The sequence below is a fragment of the Toxorhynchites rutilus genome, chromosome 3 (assembly GCF_029784135.1).
Source record: "Toxorhynchites rutilus septentrionalis strain SRP chromosome 3, ASM2978413v1, whole genome shotgun sequence".
In the NCBI taxonomy this organism is placed as follows: domain Eukaryota; kingdom Metazoa; phylum Arthropoda; class Insecta; order Diptera; family Culicidae; genus Toxorhynchites; species Toxorhynchites rutilus.
In genome coordinates this window covers 237378130-237402141 of record NC_073746.1, presented here as the reverse complement: position 1 = coordinate 237402141, position 24012 = coordinate 237378130, and the positions used below count along the sequence as shown (strand labels likewise).

At 39.2% G+C, this 24012-nt stretch overlaps 1 protein-coding gene across 3 annotated transcripts in view; it reads left to right on the top strand.

Moving 5' to 3' along the window:
• The window catches only part of LOC129777044 (uncharacterized), a 187473-nt gene extending 168559 nt beyond the window's left edge, over window positions 1-18914 (top strand). Inside the window, exons 4-5 of one of the 3 annotated variants that reach the window (XM_055783094.1) lie at window positions 1962-3153; window positions 9269-18914. In XM_055783094.1, coding sequence (XP_055639069.1) covers window positions 1962-3153; window positions 9269-9297 — 1221 coding nt within the window. In that variant the 3' untranslated portion in view covers window positions 9298-18914. Of the gene's footprint in view, window positions 1-1961 lie in introns of all 3 variants that reach the window. The other 2 variants (XM_055783092.1, XM_055783093.1) reach the window with 2 other exon arrangements.
• The last annotated feature ends 5098 nt before the right edge of the window (window positions 18915-24012 follow it).

Sequence of the window (24012 nt, the reverse complement as noted above, 5' to 3'; positions counted from 1 at the left end):
TACCAGGCAATGCGGCTTCGTCAGCATTTCGGTGTACAGCTTCCGGGCTCACGTATTCCCCACCATGTTTTGCCTTTCGTCGCGGTTAGGAGCCTTCTGAACCTTGTATGTACGCAGGCCCTCCCGCTGCTTGGTCCGCTGGACGAATGAACTTGACAAATTCAGCTTATTGGCGACATCCCGGACCGAATTTCTCGAATCACGTCTAAACTGCTTAACTACGTGCTTGTGATCTTTTTCACTGACGGAGCATCCATTTTTGCCGTTCTTCACCTTCCGGTCGATGGTTAGGTTCTCGAAGTATCGTTTTAGTACTCTGCTGACCGTGGATTGGACGATTCCCAGCATCTTACCGATTTCCCGATGTGACAACTCCGGATTCTCGAAATGAGTGCGCAGGATTAATTCACGACGCTCTTTTTCGTTCGACGACATTTTTCCAAATTTACGAAAAATTGACAGTGAAGCATGGCCAACGTGATCTATACACTCTAGTCGATTATAAGCGAAAGCTGAAGATATAATTCCTAAAAATTAAATTTCTACAGCGTTTTTTCCGTGATGCAATTTGATGTGACACACCCTTTATTTATGTCTGATTTCAAGATGTGCGTCGGTGAGTACCATACTGGCCGAATCGGGTAGCATGGGCGGGTGACGAGTGACGGTTGCGTATTCTGAAACCCACAACCGTTTCCCAAACCACTAAGAGGTTCAAGGCGGCTTTATGATGTGTCTTTCTTGTTGTATCCATTTTTAATCACTTGAAGTTCCAGTCTCCGGAACCACTTGAATAACCTAGTTTCGAGAAAAACGCGTTTGAAGTTCATTGTTATGGTCGTACCAGGTGAAATACCGCATCACTAACATGGGTCTAACTCTGTAAATAATAGGATTTTCGATAATTCCTTTCTAGGGTATATTCTTGAATGCCTAAACTACAGTAATGTGAAGGAAACAAAATTTGATTTTTTTGTTCAAATTTCTAGACTAGAATACTGCCTTAAAACTTTTGAGCATAATGGCGTAAAAATCATGGTTTCGGACAAATTATAAATCAATGCCTGTAAACGGAAATACTGAAAGGCTTCATGACCCATTATGCTGAGCGGAAGATGCGCCTGATTTGACGTGAATGAAGTACTACAATATGAAACATTTGGCTCGGTGCGTCACGAACCGATTTTCTGATAGTAAGATTGATGCAATCTGCTGGCAGCTCCATCTCCAGATTCGAATGTCATTGAGAACCTGCGTTCGATTGCCGAGAAGTCGATTAGCCCATTTAAATCACGTGGCATGGGGCTACTGTGGACGTAACTGTCACCGATTCCATGCCGTACAGACTCCGAGAAGTTATCAAGAATAAGGGATAACTACGAAATGTACCTGTTCACTCCACATAATCTACTTCGTGAAATTTCGTACATACACTGACTAGTTGTTGTTCTCTTCAATATCTTTTTGGAATGATGAACGAAAACATGTGTCTTTGTGATTTCATTGTTATCTCCGTCACTGTAAATGTTCGATTAGTAAATTTTCGATCACCTCTCTGAAATTTCTCATTCCTCTAGAAATTCAAAAAAAAAATGATAAATTAGCCGTAAATAAATGTTTTTATGGTTCTGTATGAAAACAAAAATAAAATCATTAATTAATCTATCTTCAAGATATAAACTAATATATAAATTCCTTATACAACTAGGAACAGAGTACGATAAATGTGATATAGCCCTAGTGAGCTATATGACATCGAAATGTCGAATCGATTGCCGCTCCCAACTTCATATTTCTCGATCAACGTTCCACGATTATTTAACTCTCTTCGCAGAAAATGAGTTTATACATATATGCCGAGCGACAGTCAGACTCAAATATCACACCTTGAACTTCACACCTATTCGCAAGATTACGATGTGTTTTCTAATACATTGATTTGATCTTTCCTCCCTCCACAGAAAGACTTCACCGACGACTGCGTATTCAACGAGCAGATGGAGCAGCACCACTACAACACGTACAGCTCGACGCAGCACTCGAACGCACGCCGGACGTTGTATCTGGCGCTGAATAAGACCGGTCAGCCTCGCAAAATCCAAATTCCTGTGAACCGATCGCTGGGCAAACTTGCCACGTATACGAAAGCGCTTACCCAAACCGTAGCTCATGATCGCGTGGAGCGATTAATCTCGAGACTATTCGGCGCAAACCACGTCCGCCATGGACTGAAACAGCTCTGCGAAACGGGTCGAGCTCTGCAGGATCTCACGGAGAAAGAGATGCGACCGTTGCCAGGGTGTGGTTCTGCCAAAATTGGTCCAATTAGCCACATTGCTGCGGCTGCCACTGGGGAACCCAAGGAAGCAGCTCCGCATGTGGGGGCAGGTGGGAACAAGGACAAGGATAGTAAGGACAATTTGAAAAAGAAGAAGAAAAAACGACGGAAATGCCGGGAGGACGAACCCGCAGGAGAGCACTGCTTTCGGCCGCTAGGTGGTGGTAGTGTAGGTACAAATAGTGGTAGGAAGCGGCCCCCAGGGCATGCGAGGAGTCAAAAATGTAGCTCAGACGAACGGGAATGTGTTAGTGTTAGTAGTATTAGTGGAAGTAGCCCCAATAGTGCAAATAGTGTAAGCCTTAGCAGTAGTAGTAACCGCGCAAGCACAACTTCAGCGAATGTACCAAATGTAGTAGCTTCGGCAGCAGGAACGGGTTCGAAGAAGAAAGCGGCAAAGAAAGTCAACAACAAGAATACTCCAAATGTACATAATAAGAAACCCAAGAAGGGACCCGGTGGGGGTGGTGGCGGGGGTCCTAACGTCAACAAGAAAGCCAAACAACAGCAGAACGGTAACAGTAGTAGTAGTAGTAGTAGTATTAGCGGTAGTAGCAGTAGTAGCACAGTGCCATCAGCCTTCAGGGGTAAGGTGAAAACAACAACCCCCTGGAAGACAACAACGATGAGATCAACAACCACGACGACAACATCGACGACCACGACGACGACGACGACGACGCCGATGCCTTCGTCTACGCTGTTGGGCTTCGACGACACCTCGCAGTCGGAGGACGACCTCGAATCCGAATTGGATATGGACGACCTGGTGCAGACATCTACCGAAATCATCGAGGAGGATGAACTCGACGAAGGTAACCCCAATCTCACTGATCAATCTTTGAATTTTGTGGATGAGGAAGATTTGGATGATATGGATTTCTGAAACTTTTGAACAAAACGCGCCCGTTATCGCCAAGAGAATGTGAAACGAAAACCCAAACCATATTCTCTCATTCATGAGCTGCTCGTTCCTTGTAAATTTTCATTACCTTTTTTACTACCTTAGTTTTACCGTTTTTGGATCATAGATATAGTAGACCGTGTACAAAAGTTTGCAGAACATATAGAAAAAAAATCCCACGTGAGAGATCCGATGGTGTGACTAACGCATGTGAGTGGTTGGCCTCATTGTATAATCCTCAAACAAGTTTCACTGGAAGCATCAATATTGTAGCATAACATGTAACGGGTATTCATACATTCATTGGTGCGATTGAGAGGGTATTTCCTTGCTCGAAAACCGACGCTGTCAGTTTGAAGATTAATCGATATATTGCTCACTTCATGAATTTTCTTCCGGATTTGCATGAAACTATTCATCCGCATTGTCAAATTCGCTTGCTGTTAGGACATTTTTTATAGATATCATTTAATTACCTCATAATACCTTGAGAACCATTGATCGGAAGCATCAATCAATTGATAGTTCTAGTCCCTGGGGTTCGACATTTCTCTCTGATAACTTCAATTCAATTATTTAACAATATTCCCCGTTCTTCAACACATCTTATCAAAAACAATGACATCACTGTCAAGAAAACGTATTTTCTGTGGTGATTTTTTTCTTGGCATAGATTTGTCGAAATCATGCCCAAAATAATCAATAATTGAGAAGAACCTTAAGATTATATTCGGTGCACAATTTTTCAGACGCTCATAACCGAACCAAACATTTTCAAATTCAGATGACCAACGCCACGCCAAGTCAGGCTGAAACATTCAACATATTAACTACATTTACTGAATGTTATGTCTATTTATTGATGAGAAAGTTTTTGAATGGGAAAGTAAATTTTCTGAATGAGATGAAGACAATTTTTTTAAAGAAATTTAGCTGTTGGGATCGATGGTATCCCTTCATTCTGGAAAAGAGGGTTTGAGAATCTCTGGTCTAGACAGTAGATGTTGATCGAACAACTTCTGCCCTGGTCGCAAAGACATTCAACACAACATTCGACATCACGCACACTCTGGAAGCAACCCAGAATACGGCGCGAGATTTCAGCACAGGCCTACAATCGACGCATCGAAAAACTATCCCCATCCTCGTCGTCGATCGTCTCCCTCTTACCGGAACCAGCATTATAATCATGATAAGCATGATAATCAAGGGGATCCTCAGACGACAGACAGCGAACAAGACTTACCCAAATAATGCTGTTATATCTAATGTTATTTTCGGGACGTCCTGTGTAACACCTGAAACAAGAAGGGCCACGTATCCAAAGGCTAGCAATCAGGAAAGTCGAAGTTTGATCAATCATCCAAATATCAGCTCGAATTTCCCGAGAAGCCTGCTTCTTAAGTTGACTTGGTACAATGACTTAGTCTGAATTTGGAAGGGTCCGCTAAGTTATGGTGAGCTGGTGTGCAAAATGAAGTAGCCACATGGGCGCTGTTTTCGGCGAAGTTGACGAGAGTTCCGACGGTTCCTGAGAGATGCTGCTACAATTGTGGTGTTAGTGGTCATATGCCGAAAAGTTGTCCGAATCCGAAGCCACAGAAGACCGGATCATAACGAATGCAAAAAATGGACGAAGGAAACAACTTCGTGCGAGTCGTGTCCACGATTCATAGTCGGTTCGAGTGTAAAGCTGATAAGAATGAAACTACCAACCCGACATTAGTGGGCTTTGGGGGGAAGAATGTAAATGTGGATCAAGTTATAAAAACGGTGGTGAGACTCGATGAAATTGAAGTACCAGTAAAGCTGAACGTAGTTCCAAATTGGGCTCAAAGCACGGCACTTATTCTAGGTCGAGATATGATAAACTCGGATGGGATTATGATGGTGAACCGTAAAAGCAAGGTGGAGTTTCGCTTGATTGAGGAGCAAAGCACAGTTCATAATCAGATGGTTGTGGAAGTACGGCCGAGAAAATACGAGATAAAGTTTACAGGTATTTTCACCGAATCTAACTCACCCTACAGAAGCCGAGTAGTGATGGTACCGAAAAAGGATGGAACGTTTCGTATGGCAGTGGATTATCGACTGTTGAATAAAAAGACAGTTAAAGACCGCTATCTTTTGCCCGATATAGAGTAGTGTCTCAATAAGCTCAGTGGGGCAGCTTTTTACGGTGGATCCGAGAGTGTACCGCGTTTTTCACCCGTGACGGCCATTACCATTTTCAACGTTTTGATTAGCAAACGGTTGCTCAGTATTTCAGCGATTTATGAATCATCTAACAGCGAAGTTGCAGGAGGAAGGAATCGTTGCCCATATTGACGATTTGGTAATTTGGTAAGAAAGGCGTGAACGAATTTTTGAGTAAATTCAAAAAAATACTCGGAGTACTTAAGGAGATTGAATTTACCATTAATGTTAAAGAGTGCGATTTCTTCAAAGTCTGGATTCCGAAGTGTCAAAGAACGGAATCCGACCTGGTGCCATTAAAACACAAGCCGTTCAGGAACCGTGCCGAAAGGTGTGCTGCAAGTACAACAATTTCTCAGATTGGCCGTTTTTTCCGAAGATTTATTCCACAGTTAAGTGTGGTTGCTGTTCCATAATCCTCGCTGTTGGCAAAAGATGCCAAGTTTAAGTGGAAATGGGATCAGACTGAAGCGTTCGAAAGGCTGAAAAACGAACTCAGTGAGCGACCAGTATTAGGCGGCGGTGACACTGGATGCAGAGAAGTGATCGTACGAATTGTATGCAATAGTGAAAGTAAACAACCACATTGAGTTGTATTGGTGTGGTTACATTGCTTCCCCCTTGCTTCGTTCGAATTCGTCTGTTTCTATCGAACAAAATTGTTTGTTTCTATTCGTTCAATCAAATTTTCGTGCGTACTCCTATCCAAAGTAACCTTAGCCTTAGTGTTGTTTGAACCAAACCGTGATTTTGAACTCCATACAGATCGCCGAGATCGAACGGACAGGTTGAGAGAGCGAACAAAACAGTGCTCGATGCATTTTGTTGTATGGTTGGTGAAAAGAGAGCAGATTCCGAAGATTCAGTGATCGATAAATAAAATGCCGAGTTCCACCACAAACCTTACTCCAAGTGTAAGAGTAAGTGTGGTGCTGTCTTCTCAGTCACGTGATTTACACCAAAATTCTGACACTGCAAGACGAAACAGATAACATGGCTTCTGAACTACGACAGCGAGTGACGAGAGCGATCGAAAGGAGACAGCAACTGCAAGAGCGGTATTCTGACAAACGCCACAAAGAGCCGGTCAACCGAACCTTTACGAATCTCGACGAGAGAGAACGACGAAAGAACGAAACAGATCGAATTAAGCGTTGGTGTCAATTGAGACTCTTGAACAGGAGCGCGACGGATGATGAGTCGGCAGGCAGTGAAAATTAGAATTCAAAAATGATCTAACTTATTTTGATGATTTTTAAATTTTTATAAATTACATGGTAAATTAATTATATGTAATATAAAATCAGGTGGTCCTGGGTGTCCGGTTGTAAAATAATTGTGGAAGTTGGTAACAAGCAACCGGACAACAAGGTGGCCAAATATTACTTACACTAAATCGAGGTAGAAATAATTACTCTATCATGCAGAATAAAGGACAGTAGTTGAAGAGCAAGCATCCGTGCAAGACCTCTTTTATCGGACAACCGAAACTTGGACAAGGCGTCTATTCCACTGGTTGGTTATCGGGAAGTGAGTCCGGGAAGTTGTGGGCCAATAGTAAAGATTGGCCAGAATCCGAAAACCGACTAAGTTTACACAAGGTTTGAATCAGGTAGCCTGCTTCTACGACGACATCATCGTCTTCGCAAGAAATTTCGACGAGCTTCTGCTAGTTCTCACCGCTACATTGGACCACGTTTGGCTTCGCCAGCGGAACTGGAGCTGTTTTTGGGTAAAGTGACCTACGGTAATGAATTCATATCCAATATTACTCCTAGATTCAAAGTATTAAGTGATATGTTGCTTGCTGACACATGTTCTGGTTCTAATTCAGACATGTGCTGATGCAATACGATCCAGTACCACCGTAAGATTCTAAAGCTTGGGTCATTTAGTATCTGGACGCAAAAAACGGATCTATCTCGGAACATGGTGAAATGAAATAAAAATTTTGAGTACTCAGAACCAAGGAAGTTTATTACAAATATCGAATAAATTATTCCGATTTTAAAAAAAAAAAAAACTCGAACTTTTCTTCGAATACCACTCATAATATTTTGAGCACTTGTTGGCTAACCTGAGCGACCATTTTCAGTCTTCCACTCTTCTTTCCTTCCAACTTCTGTGATTTAAATTCGGAATCTTGATCTGATTTCTGAATTCAAATATTCCAAGTCTAAATGTTAGAACTAGATCAATAATAAAATAACTGTAATTTAAACAAGTAACTTGGTAAATCTGGACACTGCTTACTGAATAGAATTTGAAATCCCGATATGCCATCCATAAACTTGAATTTTAAATCTGGGATAATATATTGGAATAAACATATGAAGTTTGCAGTTGGAACCTCAAATCAGAAAAATGATTTTTAAGCCCCACCATATTAAGTAAAGCTCGAAATCTTACACCAAGAATCCCAAACAGAAAACTGGTTAAGAATCTGAAATTTAAAGCTCTGATTTTGGTGACTGAATTCTTGGGCACGATTATGATCTGGATTTAAGGATCTAAATACGCATCTTCAGTTTAAAAATCGAAACTATGATTCTAGAACACTGTACTGACTATATTTCACCAAGTGTAAATATTGAATCAAAAATTGACAGACGTGGAGCAAAAACTAGTTCTTCTTTGCATTATTCTAGATTTGTCGAAGCATCCGCCTGAATGGCACAAACGTTCCCGGTGGAACTTTCACCCTCTCAAATGTTAGCATTACTTGTGTTATTATTATGAGTAATTGAGATGTCTTATGCCAAATAACACGCCTTGAATGTTTTCTGTGTGGCAGGCTCTAGCATACGCGATCCCACACCCCGAGCCCGAACCCTCGGCATGATAATGTGTGACGCTAACCACTCGATCACGGAAGTACTCTTATTGAAGCATAGGTCATTCGAAAATAATTATTGACAACTTTAGTACATTTAGTCGATCTAACTATGAGATCGAATTCAATGTTTCCCAGGATAAATTGCACTCATAAAAAATGTCGTATGTCATATTTTTCAGACAACAGTTGACAGCTTTACTTCTAGATCCCGTAAATGTTCACGGCATATCGCGCAAACAAAATCAATTCCACCTTCTGCAAGCATGGCAAGAATATTAACCATGTGATCTACCGATATAAAGATACCGAATGACTGGCAACTGACAATGGTTTCAACCTACTTACTAACAAGCTTTAACCCACTAACTAATTGCATGATCAGAGTATGAATCATCGTACTTCTTCATACACCTGGAAAAAAAACCATTGATACACATGGAAATTCCTTCATCCCAACTAATGTGGCCAGAAGCCCACGAATTGGTATCCCATATTCTAGCCATATTCTAGCGGTATGTTGTTACGCATAAGTTGTAACCCCACAATCCATCATTTCACGCACTCACACTTAATGACCACCGTTTTCCATCTCCCGCGGGGGGGTTGTCTCTTCTTTCTTTTTTTCTTCTCCTTGCAGGACTTGCTCCCTGTGTCTATCCGTCCGCTTCGCCTTGGCACGATGAGCTCGGGTCTGGCAGTAGGTCTCCTTCTCCCTCCATCTCCATCTCTAGCGGCTCGGTAGTTGAACAGTCTCGTGGCCGCTTCCTCGTGTCGTTTAGCATACTTAGCCTTAGCTCTCTGTTCGTCGCTTTCGGCGCAGCCTCCATCGGAGCCACCGGTCTGCTATATCTATGATCACACCAACGCTAGAAAACAATTCTCCCACCCACCCATTCTCAACCATTTTGTGGTTTTGGAGCAGAGAACGAAACAAGATAAAAAGAATAATAGAGAACACAACCACATGGAAATTTGATAGACTGATTACTTTTAGTGTTGAATTCGCGAATCGTAGGAAACTGAACTAAAAAATTTAGAAGGCTGTTATATTTTTGGACAAACTGTTTCACACCCATTCTTCCCTTCTGGCAGCTGCTAGCAGTAAGTACAACTATTGACCAGTGAAGAGTATAGTATGCTATAAAGGTATAATAATGATGCAAATAATCAACGCAATCAGCTCAGGAGATACTTTTTTTTCAATTTTCGATAGTCGAGATTTCCTTTCCATTAGACTTGCTGAGAGATTTTAGGAGGATTGTACTTATTTATTAGAGAAAAAAAAAGTTGTGCGAATGGTTGAACATACCAGCGAGAAGAAAGTTTGGATTGAATGCTCGACTATTTTTAGTTTAAAGAACGGTCTTAAAAACAAGTTACTCTTCTTTTTAACGTCTTGTTCAATCCCATTGCTGAACTATATTGAGATAAATCAATCGATCACATATGCTGCCGGACACAGAAATCCATTGTTTTGCGCAATCGATTGGTTGAAATTATGATTTCCATGACGATATTATTAGCTCACGATAGGTAGGATTTTCAATTGCATTATAATCTGTGGCGTTTTGTAAATATTAGGATATTAGGATTGAAGCAAGAAAGTATTTTAATTTAAGATTCTCATAATTTATTGTACATCACATTTACAGGAATCAATGTTCATCACTTCATTTCTCACACAACACGCAGACACGTAGTCGGTCTTCGAAAACATGTAAATTGTACTTTTGGGAACATTCATAGCAAAAACTATTACTCACATAGCTAGAAAAGTGGGAAGAGTTCATGTTGTTGTGTTGTGCAGCACATTTTCCAAGGCATATAATTGAGAGAACAACGTGAAACACAGGCTTGGTGTTTTTGCCGTTTAATCTCTAGCAATTTATGCAGTTAATCTCAATAGCCTTACATTAATATGTTAACAATATTTCCACTATTCCAGCTGGAGTATTTCTTTGAACAAATTTACATTATTTTTATTATTGATTGGCAGAACAAAACACTCCAAATCTTCTGGTTACAGTCGAACCTTCCCCTTCATGGGAAAGCCTCGAATTACGGAAATAGAAAGACTGATGATCACTACATACACAAACACACATTAGAAACAAACATACAAATAGCACAAGCTTAGGCCGAATATTGAAAATTACAACAGAGAGAAAGAAAAAAATGCATAACAACGTCAAACACATTAAAACAATAAGTAAATGAAGATTTCTCAGCAAACAAGCTAAAATTAAAAAGCTCCACTATAGAGGGGAAAAAACTAACTTGTAAGATACCATTTGTGTATTATATTTTATAAATATAGTAAGATGGATGTTTGAAAAGATAAACAAAAAACAAGAAAACTTTTTTAATAGATTTTATGAATCTGCAACTTATACAAGATAAGGTACCAATAAAGTCGCTTGGGAAAAACTACGAGCCTACATGAAAACAGTTGAAGCGAGCAGAACAATAATCGAAACATGAAACAATATTACTTATCCTAAGTCATTCAACAGTAAAATCAAACACTCTGGTGATTAGTAGCAGTAGATTTTTAGCATTGTGAAAAGTCTAGGTACCAATGACAACTAATGCATCCTTGACATTCAAACACATGATTGTAATGATTGTAAATCAGTACGGATGTCTACAGATACAGAAAACAAAACAAACTACCAACATCAAGCGAACAAAAACCCGGAACAATCGCAAATCACTCGCCACCACCGCTTCCACCGCCTTCGCGCAGATATCCCGCTGCTCCGTTCGTGTATGCATTGTGTTATTTCACTGTCACAACGACAAAAAAAAACAAACTGAAAAGGTGAAAACAATCTAATTCTTCTAGTCATTAATAACTTATTTAGTTATTTCTTTTGTTAATTTAAACTTTATGTTAAAACAATCACGTAGGAAAGAAGCGTCCCAAGCTGACCGAAAATCTCATTTCGTAAATTTATACTACACCACTGCGAAAGCTAGCAACATTCATCACTACGAGAAAAGAGCAACTTCCACGAAAAAAAATCGTGAGTTGGGGTGAGATCTACACGGCCAACACGAGAGAAGGTTCAATGATCTGCATGTGCAACACACATCATCGAACAGGTTATGTTCATCGAGGGGTGCTTCCTCCAATAATATACGACATCATCAACAAAAGTGAAATCAATATTAGAAATACATTTTAATTCGTTTAATAGTTGTATTATGATAAAACAATATCTTCTTTCAATTTACAGTGTTTCTATATCCATAAAAAGAGATCTTCTTCACAACACTTCGCAATGAAGATGGTCCAATTGCCCTATCTGGTCACGACACATAACTCACTCACCTATCCGCCTTATCGCCGTTAAATTCGATACAAATATTGCAATTGTGCTGATTAAGTAACATTCTGGAAGTTAGGTTCTCCGCGGAGTTGCACTAGCTCTCAGTACTCCGTTCTCCTATACCGTCCCATCAATTGCTCGCAAACTCCAAGCACTTGAGGGTATTCCTTGCCCATTCATATTTAATTGTGAATGTCCGCTACCGGACTTGAATGTAGTGAACTTCATACGATGTCTAAGTTTCCTGATCCCGTCCAAATAAATTTGAGAATGTATAGTCCCTTTCGTGAGAAAAGTAGAATATCGCAACCCACATGTGCAAATGGCTTCGCAGACTAGCACTTTAGGACTATCCAGAATACGCTCATAGAACTTTCGAGTCCTCGTTTCACCACGTTGGTGCTGTTCTGAAGTTTGTTTGGGTACATTTTGCTTCTTGTATGTTCACAAACCATGTCCCTTCTACTTCCGCTGGATCGTTCGAATTTCTTGGTCTAGTCACAAACAACGGCAGATCGATGCTTACGAATATAATTCACGACTTTCTGATCAAATCCGGGTTACTAGAATCGGGTTTACGTCCTTTTGGTCCTTCGAACTATGGTTGCTCATTACCAGAGATTATTGGCCTCTCAAAAATTAATTGGGCTTGTTGAAAAGGAGTGGCAAAAAGTTGCTGTTAATTTTGATTACTTCTTTGAAATTCTTTAACATAGAAGGAATTGTTTTTAATAAGTGAGGTGCAAATTGCTCCAAAAGTGTAGTTGTTCCTTGTAAAATATAGGAGACTATATTTTTCAAAACTATGGAGAACTTTAACGATACAGTACAAAACAGTACGAATAGATTGTATTAAAGTCCAAATGATCAGAGACAAAATTCGTCCTTATAATATTAAATTATTTTCAGACACAATTCTCGTTCAAGATTTTTCAAGCATTTGGGAATAACATGTTTCTCCGTTGCATGGAATACATGTTTGATACAGAGAATATTACAAAATAAAGACAGCTGAAATCGGACCATTCCTTCCTCGGATTTAGGGCACACCAACACATTTGACTTTTCATTTTTGTTTATATAGATAGAAGATATAGAAATGCGTTATTCCGTCTGAAAATCTTCTTCCACTTTCGAACAAAAATCAATTTCGTTAGCGCCAACATCAAATGAACTAACAACGCTTAAAAAATATGGGGATTCAATTTTCCGAATTTTCCGATTTTTCTCTCCGCTATATTGATATACGGGAAGAGACGAATACAACGAAATATAGATAACTCAAATTGAACCATTCCTTCCTCGGGTTTTGCGCTTACCAACACATGTGGCCTTCCATTTTTATTTATAGACTAGCTGACCCGGCAAACTTCGTCCCAAGGAGTTCGGCTCCTTTAAACCTATGTAACTGAGCCTGTAAAAATAAACGATTTAAAAAAAAAAAAAAAACTTCGTCCCACCCAAAATTTGTTTTTTGTTATCAATACCTTCAAACATTCACGTTTTCTTACTAAGCGCAAGTTCATGAGTCCAATCGCAGAACTGTTCATTGATCGATCTCCTAATCGACCCCGTTGAATTTACCTTTTACTAAAAAATGCCTAGTACTTCTAGCAAAACTCATCATTATAATATCAGATTATTTTTAGACACAATTCTCGTTAAAGATTTTTCAACCACTTGCAAATAACATGTTTCTCCGTTACATGGAATAAATGTTTGATACAGAAAATATGATAGAATAAAGACAGACCCCTTCCCCCTTCTCCCCTTATAGAAGGGGGAGAAGTGTCTATTCACCATAGAAACGTTTCGTGCCCCCAAAATATTCACATTCCAAATTTGGCTCCATTTTCGAGTTATGCAGAAATTTGTGTTTCATTTGTATGGCAGCCACCCCTTATAGAGGGGGTGGAGTGTCTAACCACCGTAAAAACATTTATTGCACCCTAAAACCTCCACATGCCAAATTTGGTTTCGTTTGCTTGTTTAACTCTCTAGTAATGAAGAAATTTGTGTTTCATTTGTATGACAGCCGTCCCCCCCCCCTCAGAGAGGGGGGAGGGATCTGGAAATATCATAAGAACCTTCCCCGACCCCAAAAACCCCTACATACCAATTTTCATGTCGATCGGTTCAGTAGTTTCCGAGTCCATAAGAATCAGACAGACAGACAGAAATCCATTTATATATATATAGGTAAGATAAAAAGGTAGAACAAAGAATCCGCGCCGGTTACAAATCTTTGGGTGCAAATATTTTTAGAAATTGAAAACATATTTCTTTAACGTCAGCAACTCGTAATTTTTTTGATTCCACTTTGTGTTTGTCTGCCTGGTCTGAAAAAAAATTCTATAATATTGGACAACGGAAAAGTCACGACTCAATGTTGGAGCCATGAAAGATATGAAGCGAACAGAACTTTTATCTAGAATGTGACAAATTTTATGATTAAAATTCAAAATTCATAATCTCATTCGCAAAGTCCTTTCATCATCTGAATATTTTATCTTTATAAATACAAGAGCATTCAAGAATCATTGTTTGTTTGGTTTTATTCACCGAATAATATTCCTCAAAAATATTTTCTATTTGTTAATACTTTTGACTTATGTGTCCCATTTTTTGTTCCTGAACTATTTGGTCAGCCTAGTTATCGACGACAAATATGACGGGTTGGCTCGAGCGTCTACCTTGAAGTCGATAAATATGTGATACCTTAATATATCATACTCGCGGCATTTTTGCAGATTTTTCTCGGGCATAAATATCTAATTTATAGTGGCGTGAACCCCCACGAATCCCGCTTGATATTGACCCACGAACTCTTTAGCCAAAATTAATAGACAGCGGGAGAGTGTAGCACGGTACTGATTTCAATTGAAAGAATTTTTATTCATTTTTCTGAGAACAATTTAGAACGTTCTCTCAATCAATTCAGTACGTAGTACATCATTGGATACTATTTGTAAACCAATTTGCCAGACTTGCAAAGGAAAACAAACCAAGTCGCTTTGAAATATATTACCGGATTCGTTAATACAACAAAACCACTCTACAGCCATCTTGAAACTCCAATGTGTTTAATTTTTAAATAAAAGTACTAGTAGCTGCTGAACACCATTGAACTGATTGAGAGAATGCAGAATTTCGAGTGCTTGTATTTAACCTATCTCTTTCATGCTTCAGGTAAACGATTTCTTTCGAACTGTTTGAATATACCACTCCCCTATCCAACTCAGTGATTAAACAGCCGCACTTCGTACCATAGATCCATCTTGAAATAAACATCAACAATCTTGATGTATCAAATTCATAATATGACCTCAATTACGATCTAATACGATTTACTGTTGAATGATATACCACGACATGTAACACGATTTTTCGCAGTACTAAATCGATACGTTTACGTTATACGTTTATGTGACTCTCAAACTGCATCTACCTGATATGCATATATGATGACGTTTAGGTCAATTTTACAATAGTGCATATCATAACGATGTTTGTTATACACAATTACAACCTAATCTGTCGTGATAAATAAAATCAGATTTATCGCTTTTTATACGATTGAGGACAAACACGATGTACGACGTATATACGATTGTGATTCTATCCCACTTTATACACGACTTAGAATAGACCAATTTATACGATTTTATGTTTGTTGTGTTCTCATACCCATACGTGCATGGGAGAGAGAGGAACGAATTCGTTTTGGGGGAAGTCACTTCAAAATGCAATGAGGACAATTTGACTGGGAAGAATGGAATGATATAGTCGAGTCGGTAGAGGGAGATAGCGACTAAACGCCCGACTGACTGTTCAGTCGTTTTGGCGGAGAAACTGCGTGAAGAGCCAAAAGTCATTTACCGACTGACTATAGATATAGTCAGTCGGTTAGTCAGCCGACTATCCTCAGTTGACTATGACTATGCCGGGCCCTGGTTTAGAATAATAATTTTGCCGGAAGACAAACTGATTTTCCAGACCCATTTTAAGTCACGCAGTGTATTGATGTAGAAATCGTCTGTCATAATCCTATCGATTTCCACAAGAGTACCCACTCCGGCCCATGAAAACACACCCAAACTTTAACGCTGCCTTCCCCAGTGCTTCACAAATCCGATTTGTTCTGTTTTTCAAAACCAGGGGATGTTAGAGGATGCTTTTTCAATGATTTTAAGGACCTGACAAAAAAAAAAACAATGTAATAAACTGAGCATATAATAAAACGATAACTATTTGTACTTTGAGACAAAAATCTGTAAACTGTACCAACTGTACCAAAAAAAAACAATCTGTACCATTCCGGATAAATGTATACATACGGCAACACTGATCCCCTGTGAGGATTCTCAAACGATTGTAATATATCGTCTGAGAACAGTACACTTCATCGCACAACGTTCGTGATTGCCAGAGTAACGCTAGAAACGCACTCGAAGTCGGCGGAAATGTAGTGCCAGGGAATAGAGACAACTTACCATGTCATGCCAGAAAAGGCTCCAGAAAAAAAACCCGCAACTTCTTCTGGAAGCACTCCTGTGCATAAAGTTACCAAAGCAACACTTTTCAGTTACGGATTGCTTGACAAACTATGAACTTTTCGGGAACTCCGACCTCTTTTCGTAAACTTCCGATGTACTCTGCTGTGCTCTGATATGCTTGAGGTCCGGATTTTTTTTCCTAGGAACTGCTTTACAGTACGTTTATTCATCCACAGCGACGCAATCGTAGTTCATCCAGTAAAATCCCACTGTTTGACCGAAGCCAAATATTCACCGAAGCCAAAGGCCGATCAGGCTTGTTTTGCTGTTTTATTTTCACTGTTGTAATGAAAAAACGAGTTGGTCAATTCATTACTTTGTTCTAGATGCTTCATCTTCCGACGAGTCTGCAGACCCTCGCTCCTTGGCATGCATAACGTTGTTCGCCGATGTGAACAGCTCTTTCGCCACATCTCGTACCTATACTGGAATTAATTACTTTCCTATCGATTATATGATCAACAGATCCTCGGGATTTTCTGCCGCGTTTCGAGGAATCTGCCAAAGAGCTCTGTTCTTCAAACTTCGGTTATGTGGTCCGACGGTCCGACGGTCACATCTTCTTCCTCAGCCTGATTCCTGATTGGAAGACTACTCACGAAACGTGAACGATTGTAAACGATTGTAAACGAACGAACGAAACCAAAAGTTGGTTCTGACATTTTCCTCAAACTGTACCGCTAATCACATGAAATAGTTAAGTTCACTTGTGTTACATTATTATCGAAGGCGGATGGCGTGACTATTATTGTCATTGACGATACTGACAGATACACGAACGAACACAGAGTCGCTTGTAAATCATGCTTGCGCTCTCCTACAAAATAACCTATCAAATGGCTACAGGAATAGAACAAGTGACTATGACCTGACTTCTACCATCTCACGTCATTCGCAGCGCAGAATAAGGGGAAATATTGTATTTATAATTGTCGGAACTGTCTATAGTGGATTTTTCCTTATTCTGCTCAGCCAATGACGTGAAATGGCTCGTGTTACTTGTGGTACTCTGGATGGCGAACAGGGTAAACAATAATCAATTTATGTGAACATTGATTAACTATCGCGGTATTCCCGAAGGCAAATGCTGTGACTATAGTTTCCACCAAGTGGAATTTGAAGTCATGTCCACTTCTGTTATAAAACAGGAACTAAAATGAGGTGACTTCTAGGGCTATCTTTCTTCACTCGGGGCGCAAATTAGGGGGCAATTCTCTGCCTGAGACCTGAGACTTTCCATTCAATTTTATAGCCGGTACTCTAGTATTTCACGGATTGTTAACCTTGATTCAAATGACATTACATTATACCAGTTTCCATTTTGTTTACATGAATAAATTCCCAAGAATAATATAGATTGAAGTAGATTATATTTGCATGCTTGAAATGAAATCAATCCAAAAACTAGGAAAAACAATAATTCGATTATCGATCCTCCATCAAACCAAAATTATCCAACTTTCCATCGAACTTGCAGATGGACTCTACACTTGTGAAGCATTAACAAATTCCTCATTGCTCACTAATTTCTTAGTTTCGAACTATTGATTGAGGTTAAAAAACAGATCTTAGTCGCTAGAATTTCAGTCTGATGAATTTGTTAGTTGGAGAACCAAGTCGTTGATTCTAGTCACCGCAACGACCAACGAATTGATAGGTGCGGGATATAAAGGCTCCAACACGGTAGAGCAAATATTTATGGTCACAATTCGAATCCGCTTTCAAAACGGAATGAACTTAATAACAATTGAATGAATACGATCAACATTTTAGCAGGCGATTCGTCTTTTCCATATCATGCACCCCTCGATGTGAACAACCTCAACACCCGAACGATAACTTCAGAAAAGCTCCTAGATCATTCGAATAACGTGCCATAACTACTATTTGTACCAATATCTAGGAGAAAATAAATTAGCAAACCTAGTAGTATTAGTATAAACCAGAAAAAACATAAAAAAATGCAGTCCTAATCTCACCACACACAGTGTTTTAATTATCATTTAGCAGACGATAAATATGCTCAGCATTAGTGAAAAATAAAATGCGAAAAAAGCACCGCCACCCCGCCAAGACTATCAGAAACAACATTTTCTCACCTGCAATCTGTTTCCCGTGTGTTCGAATTAATCAACATACACATTCGCAGCACTATACGAATCCGTTGCACCACCGTATTTTTTTTTTTGCTTTACAAAGTTGCAAAAATCGAAAAACTGAACAAAATAGCGAAAGCTATTCTTGCGTCAGTTTCGTAGACTCGATAGATTTTTTGTTGGCTAGATGGAAACTATCGATTTTGGGAGCCAAAAAACAGGAAAAAAAACCACAATGATTCAGAAGAAACAGATATGATATACGACCGAGCCCTCCGAAATACCATTTTCAAAGAGCCGCAGAGAAATAAAAAAACAAAATACAAAATTTATCGAAAGCGCATACGAGTAGTATAGGAATTAGTCCCTCGCCTGCCAGGAACGCATATATTAGTATTCAAACGAGAAACGAATTGAAAAACCGCAATATGCACCATAACTCAAGCTAGCTTAGAAGCAGGAACAAGTCATCCTAGAAATATTTGTAGGCGGATTAACATATTAATTAGCATCGAGACACTAGTAGAGAGCAAACAGTAAATAGATGTATGCATGGACGATGCAAATTGCTTACAAATACGAGAATATATGAAATTAGAATGAAACAATAAGCAAATATAACGAAAAGATATATATTGAACAAAATACAAAATAAATGAGAAAAAAATGATAAAAATGTATTCAAAATAGCTCTTGATGCGTTCTTATTTCGAAACATGATATCACACTCCTAGAGGAAAGTTGAAAATAACGGTTGCGTGTGAAGTGAACGCAAACTGAAGCCAGGCTATGGTACAATTCGCTTATCACCGTGAGAATCATTTACCAAATCAGGTGAATACATTTCCTGCTATGCGATACACAACAACAGTACACACATAAAGGTGATGCTAATAAATGATGACAATCACACATACTCAAGCTGTCATATGTGCCGATAACCGACTTGCATCGGCAACTTGTTGCTACTGTTTTTCCAATTGACTATTTCCTACTCATCAGTGTCAACCGCGGGCAATGTTTTCCGAATTTCTATTTCTGATGTATGAAATCACCCCATTACCAGGGTACCCATGCGACTACCCAACTTGTTCGCTAATATAGTTTCAGATTGATTAACAGATCTCATACAGTGGTGGTGAAAGGCAAAAATGCCTCCATGTGGTTTCTTCCACCATCACCGTCTTTGTCGTCGTCGTCGCATTCATCGTCGCTGTCAGTTATTACGCGAGATACGAACACGAGATCATGATGGCTGAGACCGCACTCATATGCCGTATACCCGTTCCCGACGTCATCGGCGTGGACTCTCTCTCTCTCTCTCTCTCTCTCTCTTTCTCTCTCGCCGCAAATACTATCGACTACTACACGGGAGTAATCAAGTGATGGAAAATATTGCGCAGCTGCCCGACCGGCGTAAGATACAGCTAACGAGTCAAAACGAGATCTTTTTCCATGTTTGAAAAACGTTTAGAATTCCAAGTAAAATCGTTCATCCGATGCACCGACCATCCTTAAACTCTTTTTTTGAACCTTTTATTAGTACCTTAATTTAGTTTCCGCCCGAAAAAGAAATGTTTATATATACTGTTACTAATCTTTTCACTGTTACCAAAGGTTTTCTACGTAGAACTACGTCTTTCATTTTTACACTGGGGTGTAAGTTCGAAATTTCGGAAACAAGACCGTTACGCCGGACCAACAAGATTTTGAACGTTAATACCTCCTAACCAACTGAACGAAATAACCACTTTTTTATAATTCGTTTATTATTACAGGCTCAGTTACACTAGTTTTAGTTTTAAGGAGCCGAATTCTTAACTATATTTTTAAAACCATATACAAACAATTTTCTTAATTCTATGGTTAGTAAGATAGGAAAATGATTACTCGCGGTCGGCTCGAGTTTAGAAGAGCGACATATTTTTTTCAGAAAAAGCATGGAACATAAGGATTATAAGAATGTTGATGATCAAACTTAAATCTTAAATCTATTCGTATATCTATGGTGTATTTGCATTTCAACTTATTCTACTGATTATAACAAGGGGATCAATTACTCGCAAAGGAAGAAAGGAGGTTATAAAGATGTAGGGACAATCACACAAAGATCGATAGCTTTGACGAAAACATATATTTGGGACATGTACCGTTCTGAATCATATTTTGGACAACATCATATTTCGGACACTTTGTTCTAATATCTTGAAAAGCTTAATGCACTGATGATATAACTATAAAATTAATATAACAATTGCTTCTTTAAAGTAATCCCTTGGTTTCACTATCATTTCATATGAGAACTACATTTGAATTATAACATAATCTGACAACACTACTCATTATCGTTTGTGTTTGACGTTTGCTTAGCGTGAGCACGTAGAATTTACCCGTTCATAAATATTTAAATTTCTCCCGTATATCATCAGTTCTCATCATCGTTAACAGTTGTGTTTGGTTGGTAAGTGTTTCGCTGTTGACTATAGCATATAATCAAGTGTAATGTAATTTTCGTCCAAAAAATTACAAAATAAAGTGTCCGAAATTTGATTCAGTGTCCGAAGTTTGATTCTTATTCGCTTCATTTGAAAAGCGTTTTATTCGATTATTTTTTATGTTTTCAATCAAATAGGTACCGAAGTAGAAAGCTTATAAGCATATTGAACTAATTCATTAAAAATATCAACCAAATAACACCTGTGCATTAAGTTTATATCTGTTTTCAGCATCATATGCCTTAAGCGTCCGAAATATGAATCAGAACGGTAATAAAGGTCTAACCGAGCCAACACATCTCTCACCGGCACATTGAGTTGCATTCCTCGGGCCCGAAGGGAGTTTTCTAAATCCGAACTGGCCACAAAATACACCTCGCATGACCAAACAACGTGCTCGATGTCGTGACAACACTGACCACAAACGCACAGATTGCTTTGCCGGCAGATTGATACGAAACAGTAGCACGTATTACGAACAGTGATTGGATATAATTCGGACAAGAAGGAGCGAATAAAGTCCAGACTTTTGAACCATGGTTGAGGCTAACCTTAGGGATAATCGAGTGAAGCCACCGGCCACCGGCGATGAGCAATGTGAAGGAACCCAGACAAAGGTGATGACATAACAGCGTCTGGATCGGCACTCATCAGTAAAGTACATATTATCACAATTGATACGCTCATACTTTGCTTCGAAGAACGTTGAAATGAACTCCGATCGATGATAATCTGGAATTTCATGGATATGCTGCTTCATGGACAGATCAAAATGCACAGAGGAATTGATGTAGTCAAGAAAAAAACACGGTTGGGAATGAACGGATGGGAACCAACAAACCTGCATGGAGATGAATTCATGATATGAACTCATGAATCCAGAGTTGAAATTTAGCTCGATCAGCTGCTCAAAATTTCCGATCACCAATGGGTTCATAACCTTACACCGGATGAGGAATCGAAGAGATAATAAATTGAAGTGATCTTTTAGTGGAAGTACGCCTGCCAAAACCTCGAGACTCGTGGTGTGTTGTGAGGGCATACATCCTAAAGCAATACGGAGACAAAGATACTGCATTCGTTTGAGTTTAATGAGATGTGTTTTAGCAGCTAATTGTAAACAGAAACTGCCATACTTCATCACTGAGAGAATAGTTGTTCGATACAACATTATAAGATCATCTGAATGCGCTCCCCATTATGTGCCGGTTCCGGCTTCATAGAAAAAACAACGCAAAAATCTCTCTTTTCTCTGTGGAGAACTCAATCCCTAGTCCAATGGCCCAGATGGAAAAAATTGTTCAAAGTATCTTGTAAGGGTTCTTGCAGGTCGGATTCGTTTGATCCTACGTTTGATCCCACTCTATCATCTGCAAGTTGTCTTAGGCTGCAATTTTGTGTAAGACAATTGTCAATGTCGCTTACGTAGACGGGGTACAAAAGGGGGGCTTAAATAAAAGCCCTGAGGGAGACTCATGTAAGAGACCCGACTTACTGCCGAATCTCCTTGAGAAAAGTTCAAATGTTTCATGTTATTTAATAGAGGTGGCGGACCCCGAGAGTCAAAGGCACCCTTTATGTCCAAGAATAGTGAAGCCATTTCCATTTCTGAAGAAAGCAGCGCAAGACAATAACTCGTCCCCTTGCCCCTGCGGAACCCATATTGTGTATCTGAGAGTAGGTCATTCGTTTCAACCCATCGATCAAGGCAAAACAAGATCATTTTCTCCAACAATTTCCGTATACAAGACAACATTGCTATTGGGCGGTATAAATTGGACGCGGGTTTTGCAGGTTTTTGGATAACTATCAGCCATTCCATGCCAAACCGATATAGTGGTTCTCAGATTTCCATGAAAAGTGCTAATTTTTGTTTTTTATTGCAAAATATTAGACCCGTATTTTTTTTAATTTTTTCGTTAGGGTGACCATTTCCATTTGAGGGCGGTCCGAAAAATATTTTTTTCATATTTTTTCCCAAAAATTACATTTGCCAAAAGTTCATAACTTTTGAATCACTGAACCGATGATCGATCGTTTTTGAGTGTGAGGATCACCGTTTAGGTCCAAAAAATAATTTTTCCCCTTTTGTCCAAAAATGACTTTTTGCAAAAATTCATAACATTTGAACCACTGAACCGATTCAAATTATCGACATATTAAATTGAAGCCAATAAGCTTCTTTGAAAAAATACCACACGTGTGGGAAGATTGGATTCTAGTCGCATAGGTATAGTCTAGTAACATAGGAATATTGAACGAAGACTTATTACATGTTAAATTTGAAAAATCATATCTCAAAAACGAAAGAAAAGCATCTCTGATATCGAGATATGTTATGTAAAAAATCCTCAGCTTTCCAGAAAAAATATTCAAAAAATATAGCGTCATCTATTTTCAACCGTTTCCTCGGTTGAAAACGGGGAACCGTTTTCTCGGTTTTTTTTTTATCCATAATATATATTTTTATTAAGGCTCATATGGCGTCAACCTGACGGGGCCGGGAGTTCAATATTTCGACAATGTTTGCCTTATAACTATGTTAGTAATTGGATTTCAGAAGATAGCAGCGCGAGACAATCGTTCGTCCCTTTACCTCGGCGGAAGCCAAACTGCGTATTTGACAGCAACCCACTTGTCCAAACGAAGTAGAATCATTTTCTCTAACAATTTACGAATACAGGATAACATTGCAATCGGCCTATACGAGTTGTGATCGCAAGCCGGCTTGTTGGGTTTTCGTATGGCTATCACTCTCACTTGTCTCCAGTCATGCGTGACAATATTCAGCTCCAGAAACTTGTTGAACAAGTTCAGCAAACGCTGTTTCGCCAAGTCGGGAAGATTCTTAAACAAGTTCAATTGAGAATTCTACCATCGAAAAATTCTCATAATCGCATTGGAGCGGAATGTCGCGTACGACGTTTTGTGCAGGGACGGAATCGGGACAAACCTTTCTTGCAAATTTGAAGATCCAACGGTCAGAGTATTCTTCACTCTCATTTGTATGGTTCCAGCCACGCATTCTCCTAGCCGTATTCCAAAGAGTGCTCATAGCTGTCTCCCTTGATAAACCATTGACGAACTTCCGCCAATATCCACGCTTTTTTGCTTTAATCAGACCTTTTAGTTTGGCTTCTAGAGCTTGGTACTTTCGAAACCATTCCACTAATCCAGTTTTCCTGAATTTTTTGAAAGCGGATGATTTTTCAAGGTAGACCTTTGAACACTCCTTGTCCCACCAAAGTGATGGAGGTCG